Source organism: Colletotrichum scovillei (assembly GCF_011075155.1).
Source record: "Colletotrichum scovillei strain TJNH1 chromosome Unknown Contig00011, whole genome shotgun sequence".
In the NCBI taxonomy this organism is placed as follows: domain Eukaryota; kingdom Fungi; phylum Ascomycota; class Sordariomycetes; order Glomerellales; family Glomerellaceae; genus Colletotrichum; species Colletotrichum scovillei.
In genome coordinates this window covers 3,179,529-3,187,603 of record NW_023336269.1, presented here as the reverse complement: position 1 = coordinate 3,187,603, position 8,075 = coordinate 3,179,529, and the positions used below count along the sequence as shown (strand labels likewise).

Here is an 8,075-nt window from a genome sequence, read left to right as displayed (position 1 = left end):
CCCTAGTTACTCGCGATTCATAACTTCCTTCGGTCATACTCGGCTTCTCTGACACCAAGAATCGAGTTCCTGCAAATTACCAGTAGGTCGAAGCTCCTCCAGAAGCCTACCCAACTCCTTCCCGCCCCACAAGAAGAAGCTCCCAATTGCTATGATTCGAAATTGGTCTTATCCACAAGGCTTCAGAAGGCAGGATCGGCCAGAAACCGCGCCTTCTTCCTCAGTCTCTAGTCAACTTCCTCCTGCCCTTTCCCAGACTTGGGATTCCGCAACTGGTCCTTTTCCTAATTATCTTCCGCATCTCAATACGATTGCATCAATGTCCGCAGGTATAACCTCACAGCAGAGCCAAGTCAAGCCTGTGACGCCTATGACGCCAGAGACAACAATTACAGTACCTCCTCTGGGTCTACGACGTTCGCCTTCCCCGCCTTCACCTTCCTTCGTCGAAGCTGGTCGAATGCAGACGATTTCTCCATTGGAACCCGCTGAAAGAGGAACACCGCAGGTGACTGGCCCCTCTCGACTTACGTCTGTTGGCCAATTGACAGTCAAGCCAAACCAACCTTTACTCAAGAGTGTCAAAGATAACAACCTGCCGCAGGGGACTGCAGCTTCAACACAGCGCCTTATAGCAGAGAAGCTTGCTCAGAAGGAATCGGCGACTTCCCTTAAGCCCGACATCATGAAGGACAAGCCATACACTGGTCAATCGATCGTTGGCTGGAGGAAGTGGGCTAAACGACACAAGAATACCGCTTACAGCAGGTATCCGGCCTGTAACGAGGCGGTCAACACCCACATCTCCAAGGTACTCTGGGACTTGGAAAATAAGAAGCCAAAAGCACTCAGCGAGCAGAAAGTATACGGCGATTTCATGAAGGACTGGAAGGAAACCCAGTACAGGCAACGGCCGCCTTCGGCGCCACTGATGGAGTCGATCCGACTCATCAACAATGTCAGTCTGCCGCAGGACATTGTCACCAAACTCGAGATTTCTGGCTGGGATGCGACCAAGTGCTGCGATCCGACGTTGCCATACTCCGAGAAGAAGCTTGCCAAAGTGCCGCCCAATCTGAAGGGTTCCTCCAAGGACCCGGATTCCGAGTTAGAAAATGACTCTGAGGAGGTTGCTCTGGCACAAGCCAAGCAGCAACAGAGGGGATCTTCACTGGACATGGCCATCACCTTGATCGACGATCCCGAAGATGAGGATATTCAGTCCTCCGGCCAATCTTCCCGGCAGGCTTCATCTGCTGCAGAAGCTGTAATCACCAGTCCCAAGAAGGCTTTGCCGCCGCTAGCCTCTTTTCAGCCCCCAAAGCCGCCACGAGTTGTTGTCAGCCAGAACGAGGAGTCAGAGGCTGCAGCGTCTGTCAGTCATCATCTCCATGGCATACCCAGCATCGGATCTGAGAAGGCATCGAGGATCGGTGGCGTCGCCAAGTCTGCCGAACAGCTGACAGAGAAGACGGAGTCGACCAACTTGTTCCATCAAGACGACAACTCCTTGTCCAACAGGCCCCCAAGCCCTTACTCGTCCTCGTCCTCCTCTTCCAAGAGCGGGAAGCGAATTGCCACAAAGGACCTTAGACGAGCTCTGCATAAGGTCAAGAAGCTAGACGCTCTCTCGGGCAAACATTCTACTCAACTTGAAGACCAAGGCGGTCAGGTCCTCGCCCAGACACAGAGACTAGACAACATTGAGCGAGCTGTCGGAGAGCAGGCTAGCAATTCCTACAACTTTGCCATGGAACTGGAGGCACACACAACTTTCCTCAAGAAACAGGATCTCGCACTGGCACAACTCCGCAATGACAACCAGGCCCTACGAGCATGTCTCCAGGACGTGCTATATCCCCTCGCCCAGGCTGTCAATACGATGCACAAGTCGACTAAGAGGGACAAGAAAACGCTTGAGGCAAACGCCAAGAGAGCCAAAAAGGAATTAGAGGAGTTTGAGGCCGCGGGCAGGAACGCCGAGGCCGTGAAGCGAGGTACTCGGAATCTTGGCCAGATTCTGCGGGCTCCCCAGGGCGATAGGATGGACATGGATTGATACAATCTTACACATGCTGGTGGGCTTTATTTGGTTTGAAGGGAGGACTTTTTTACTGGGAGATGGGTTTTGCAGCATATGGAGAAATTGGAGGGTGCCTACTCACATGAAAGGGCGAATTGCGAGCATCATCTCTTTAGGTCATCAACAGGATCTGACTGGAGAAAGAGCATTTGGCTTCAATGGTGGAGCTAGATCAATCGAACTAGATAGGCTCGTACGCACCTTTACTTTCTCGGTAACCCAAATACAGCGATGATTTACACGACCTTGTTCTTCACTTATCTGTTTCGCCGTGACAGTCTACCACTGAAGTGACTGATATCAGCGATGTATCTGAAGCCAACGAAAGCGAGGCCCAAGGATCAATCACAGAGGCATCCGGTTTCACGAGAGCTGCGAAGACAAGGATACAGGCAGGACTCGACGATATCAATAAGACAAAACCAATGAGCCTTGGAAACGTTTGAATTCGAGCTGAGGTGAGGGTAAAGGTGAGAAGAACCAAATAGACCCCTCTCTCGCCTTATGACGATGGCCATGGAGAAGAAAATAAAATAAAACCCAGGACTCCATGAACAATGCAAGCCGGAACACATTGAAAAAGGCCATGAACAATTTCGCGTCTCGCAACGGCGCAGCCAATCTCCCTAACAAGCAAACGGGACAGAAAACCCTCGAGGTTCAAGTAGACCTCTGACGCTTGCGATGACGATGATTCCGCGTTTGAACGTGGTGCTCGTACCCATTATCCGTTGGAAAATAGACTCCAACGTTCCCTTCACACATGTCCAACCCTTCAACGAGCTTCATCCAGTTGGCTGGTCCCCCCTATCCCCCAAAATCCTCTACCAACCAATTCAGTGATCATCGCATCAACGTCCGTCCAAATTTTGAATGCCAGCAGTTGATATTGCAGCTTTCGTCGCATAATTCCACCATGGTATTTTCAGAACATTAATCAAACTTTCGTGACTCTGACATCATTTCGTTTCATCTCTCTCTCCGACCCCTTTTTCGTGAACAGCTTTGTGGCTCACTGATAGCGAAACCACCATGGAAAACAAAAAATCAATCATCAAAAAAACGCATTTCATTATTTTTCCTTTTTATCGTAGAGTTCAGTTTTCCTCGTCATCTTCCTCAATCGGCGCCGGTGTCCGTCGCTCTGTACGTCTCTTTGGTCGTCGATGGCGTGAACTGCTAATGTTACTCGCCGAATCGTCGGGGGCCAGCTCAAAGTCGTCGCCTCCCCATTCGCTGTCGCTATTGGCGTCGTAGTCGCCTTGCGCCCAGCTGGGCCGTTCGTAGCCTGATGACTGCGAGTTGCCGGAGCTCGGATTGGGCAGAACATCGATCCGCCGGCGGCTTTGAAGGCTGTGCATCAATCCTGCTCCGCGGTTGCGCAACCCCGTGCGGACGACTTCGGCCCTGAGGTGAAGGGCTTCGAACGCGTCCTCCAACGCCTCCATACCCTGGTAGATTTCTCGCTCTACCTCTGCCAAGACGGCCATCTCCATCTCTTCGTCCCGTGATACTGCCTGCTTGTTGGCCGCCGCGGATGATGCATTGCTCACAAAGGACGCGGGGGTGGCGCCGCGAGAGTAGGCGGAGAATGGTGTAGTGTTGCGAGATGCTGAGAAGCCTGGCGTTCCTCGCACGCTAGGGCTCATGGTCCCTGGCCGAGAGGGGTAGTAACCGCTCGCAGGGGTGGCGCCACGGGACTCAGCTGTAGGAGTGTCATCGCCATCAGCTCCGGACCAGAGGAAGCCATCGAATCGTCCAGAAGTCAGAATCTCCCATTCTTGTGTGTTGATGTCGGACATGGTGACAAGTAGATCGTGGGTGTGGGGGTTCTTGACGAGGTACATGGCAACCTCTGCGTCTCGGGGTACTTGTTGTAGTCGGTAAAGACGCTGCAGAGCCAAGCCGGCTCTAACAAGGAGATCCGGGCGGGCGCGGTGCAAGGGTGTAGGAGCCCTTGTTGCCGGCTTCGGGTGATTAGAGCCAGCCAGAATTGCGTTAAAATACGGCTGATCTTCCGGGTCCATATTGGTGAGAATAGCAAACGTGAGTGTCTCATCGTCTACATCTTGTGGCGGCGGCGCGGTGGTCTCTCCGCAGGTGTTGAGCCACTTATCCACGGCTCCCCTGACTTTCTTAGACTGTCTGAGGTAGTGCTCGCGGAACTCCTCGGCAATATCAGGGTCTATCTTGACCGGCGAGTCGGGCCGTGGTGGCAGCTCTGCTGACACTTCGGCAGCATTGGATCCCAAGCTGGCCAGGTCAAAGGGTGGCCATTGCGGAAGATCGATGCGACCGCTAACCCATTCGAGGACCTCTCCCCAGCCGAGGCCACGATGTTGAATATCGGGGCCTCTTTCACACACGACACAAGTGCATCCGTGCTCAGGAAGCTCTCTGGAAAAGACGTTTTCGAGGCGGTCTAGAAGACGGCGGGCCACAGATCGGTGGCCAGTCGCAACTGCTACGGAGCCGTTGCGGTTGAGAACCGAGTTGTACTGGTCCAAGAGGTTGAAAAAGGGTGCGAACAAAGTCTGCGGGCCAACTAGGGGTGGGTTAGATGGCCGGGCGCCATTCTGGCGAGGTAGAACAGAGAGGAATGTTTTCGGGATTGGCTGGATCAGACCGCCGTTCTGTAAAAGGTAGTCCACCCGCGGTGCTTCCTGTACATCCAGGGCTGGAGGTGGTGGCGGGGGAGGAGGAGGTCCCGTTGGAGGAGGCATATCAGTCATTGGAGTGGCCGATGGTGTGATGTCGTTTTCGGGGTAAACCTGTGGAGGAGGGCCCGGAGGCTTGTCGTTCATGGCGAAGGGCGGTGGGAATGGTGGTGCTTGCGTAGGGGTTCTAGGAGATGAATCCTGCAGGCTTTCGGGAGACGAATCGCCATCGTGATACTCTGCACGCCGGCTTTTCTTGCTCGAGGAGCTTCGCTTCGAGGAAGATCTAGAAGTGCTCGGCTTGATATTCAAGCTTTCCTGAACGCCAGGTGGGAACGCCGGCGACTTGACGTACGTCGCCTGACTGCTAGTCTTTGACTTGAAGCTCACCCTGGACTTATCGTCGGCTCTGGAGCCGGATCTCGACAGACCACTGAGACGCGAGCTCGGCCTGTCTTCTCGGTCTCTCTTGGATGTCTCGCCGCTAAGTCTCGAGCTCGAACGCTCCTCACGCACCTTCTTTGACGATTCCTCGGGGGTGGCAGATCGTCTCTTGCCCGACAAGTCGGTCTCGGGCGGACTAGGCGGCCTCGACTCCTTCTTGGACGAACTCTTGCGCTGCTTGTCGGAATGATCGACGCTCTGGGATCGCTTGAGTTCGCTGTCGCCCAGATCGGTGGCCTCGGGGGTGAATGGATCGGCCCTTCTCGTGGCGCCAACGCCCGATCCTGAGACGTCCTCACGACTATTGCGGACGGCCTCTTTGCTGTGTGCCTTGCTGAAGGTCGGGTAGGGAAGCGAGATGCGGTCAGTCGACGCCGGACCAGTCAGCGAGGTCCGAGACATTTCGGGAACGAGGTCGGTCATGGAAGAGGAGCGGTCGTGTCCGCGGTCTCTCTCTCGGTCGCGGTCTCGTTCTTCGCGGGTGCGGTGGCGGCGGTGGGAGTGGGAATGGACGTCACTGCCGAGGCCGCTGCCGTCGGCGATTTTCGATTTTGAGGAGCGGGAGCTCACGCGGTGGGATCGGTGTTCCCTGTCTCCCTTTTCTCTGTCGGACCTGCTGCTGCGCTCTGATTTGCTTCGAGATGCCTTCTTTTCGGCCTTTTCACTTTTCTCGGCCTCCTTGCGCGGGCGCATATCCCCAAAGTCGGGGAGGGAGATTACTCGGCCATCAGCGTCGACATCGACCTCGACGTCACGATCTTGGGAGGACATGGCGGAGCATGGGTGCGTAGCCCGAGAGAGCTAGCCGAATCGCTTGTGCTTTGCTGCGGGGGTTTCTTCGAGTCGTAGTAGTGGTAGAAAGGTTGACTGTGACGGTGACGGTGACGGTGACGGGGTCGAGTCGAAATGCCGTCGGCGCAACGAGTAAGAGGCAAGAAAGTTGACCGACAGCGAAGCTTGCCAAAGAGGGTGGTGGTGGGTAGGAAGGTTTCTGGGAGCCCAAAAGGCAAAGCGGACCGTGGTTCGAGGTCCAGGGTGGGATGGTTCAGTGTGTTTGAGTTCCAAGATGTCGAGAAAGCTGGCGGGAAGAAGGAAAAGGGAACCGAAGCAGGCAGGACCTGGTCTGGGGGTTTGCTCACCGACCCTCGTCGTCTTGAGCAAAGAGGGCGGGAGTTGTCACAAAACTGGGGAATTTCTGGAAAAATGCGCACCCCTGACTTGGACCGAACGGTAGGTGGCGGGGGGAAGGATCCGTTTGGCTCTTCGTTTGCTGCGTCTAATGTTTGGAGCGTCAGGAATGATTCGGTTTAACTTTTTCGAGATGTGGTCGTTGTCGTCGGGTCGTGGAAGGCAGAAAATGGAAAATGATGCAAGAAGGACGAGAGAAGTAACGAGACGGGAGATGGATGGATGGATGTCCCCAACCGAGGGAGTGAATGAGTGAGGTGCACACTTCACCACCAAAGTCATGAGTGCAGGCCAAGGCCAGGCGGGAGGGATGAGTCTAAGGTAACGGGAGTGGAAAGACGGGCGGTTGCAAGCAGTTGACGAGCAACGCAGCCGAATGTGATTCGATCAGAGGGGCAGCACCCCCCCTGTAAGGCGTTGAAGGGAACTGCGGCGGGTTGGTTGGTACTTTGGGTACAGGGACAGGCAGGCTGGGTGGCCCACACCTGAGTCTCTACGTTACTGCATCTAGGTATGGGTGTACGCTACCGCTTCTTGCGTGCCTCACAGCGTAAAAGCGAAGGAGGGGGTGGAGAAGAATAACGGGGAGATGGATGTCAAGGGAAGGCAGGCGAAGGGTGATTTAAGAGTAGGTGAGTAGGCGGTGACACATGTCCATCTGCAACGCATTATTCGGGCACTGATTCAGTTGAGGTCAGTGTCGAATGAGTGATTTGGTGAGGAGGTATCCGTACCTTAGATAGTATGCAATACCTACCTACCCTAAGTAGACCTGTGGCCAGAACCTGACGTGGCACCGGGCTGAGTTGCAACGAGTTGCGCCTGGACTGGACGGCGACGCAATGGGACTGTGGGAGGGAAGTCCCTTGGGGATCCACAACGGGCACTGCCAGAAGCTCGGGCCACACCCATCACGTTCATTGGTAGATTCCATCAGCCAGTGTCCCGCCGTCAAGAAACCGTCTCTGCACACGGTACAGAACATGCGTGTGAAACGGGCACAACGTACCGTTTCAAAAGCGAACGAGAGCTCGGTATCGCACCGTGTGACATCCTCTCTGCCCATCAGCTCCCACGGATTCTAAACATCGGACATGATCTGCCTACCCTTACCTTGGCACCTTGGACAAGCAGACCAGCACGTTCCTCGACGATTTAGCATCGTGGCTGACGGGCAAATAGACGAAGCCATTCGCCATCGTACACAGACATAGTTAATCACCTATCTTTACCAAGCAGGCAATATGCCTGGAGTGCCTGGCTTAACGATAAACCAGAAAGTGGCTGTACTGTCTCAGTCCAAGCAATGATCAAATATCAAACCACTTCTCTACGCAAGGTCGCGGCGGTAGGTACTCTAATAGGTAGTCTCGAATAACCTCGAGCAAGAATGGTCTACATGGGCCCGCTATCGACCCGAGTTTCGTCTCGAAGCGCACCTCGCTTTCCCTCCGTCATGGCTGCGAAAATGTCTCTCGCTTCGCATCATCTCGGAAAGCAAACGCACAAGATCATGCCCACCTATACCGCACAAAAGTCGCCATCACAGTGCTCCAAGAGAGAGAGAGAGAGAGAGAGAGAGAGACATTGCTGCCTCAAATAGAAATGCCCATGTCTCACGTACCTGACTAGACTCGCTGGACTACCGGGCCATATACCACTTACTTACCTTTAGCATCAACACTTAGAGTACCTAATGTACG

The 8,075-nt window shown here is 54.4% G+C and overlaps 2 protein-coding genes across 2 annotated transcripts; one reads left to right on the top strand and one right to left on the bottom strand.

The window, feature by feature from the left end:
- Positions 1-319: 319 nt before the first annotated feature.
- On the top strand, positions 320-2,059 carry HER10_EVM0005722 (uncharacterized protein; the record flags this gene model as incomplete). Its single annotated transcript, XM_035475327.1, has 2 exons — positions 320-394; positions 578-2,059. The coding sequence occupies 2 exons, from the start codon at positions 320-322 to the stop codon at positions 2,057-2,059; spliced, it is 1,557 nt and encodes a 518-aa protein (XP_035326870.1).
- Positions 2,060-2,510: 451 nt separating this feature from the next.
- On the bottom strand, positions 2,511-6,942 carry HER10_EVM0002676 (uncharacterized protein). Its single transcript, XM_035472378.1, has one exon. The coding sequence runs from the start codon at positions 5,953-5,955 to the stop codon at positions 3,181-3,183; it is 2,775 nt and encodes a 924-aa protein (XP_035326635.1). The 5' UTR covers positions 5,956-6,942; the 3' UTR covers positions 2,511-3,180.
- Positions 6,943-8,075: the final 1,133 nt, after the last annotated feature.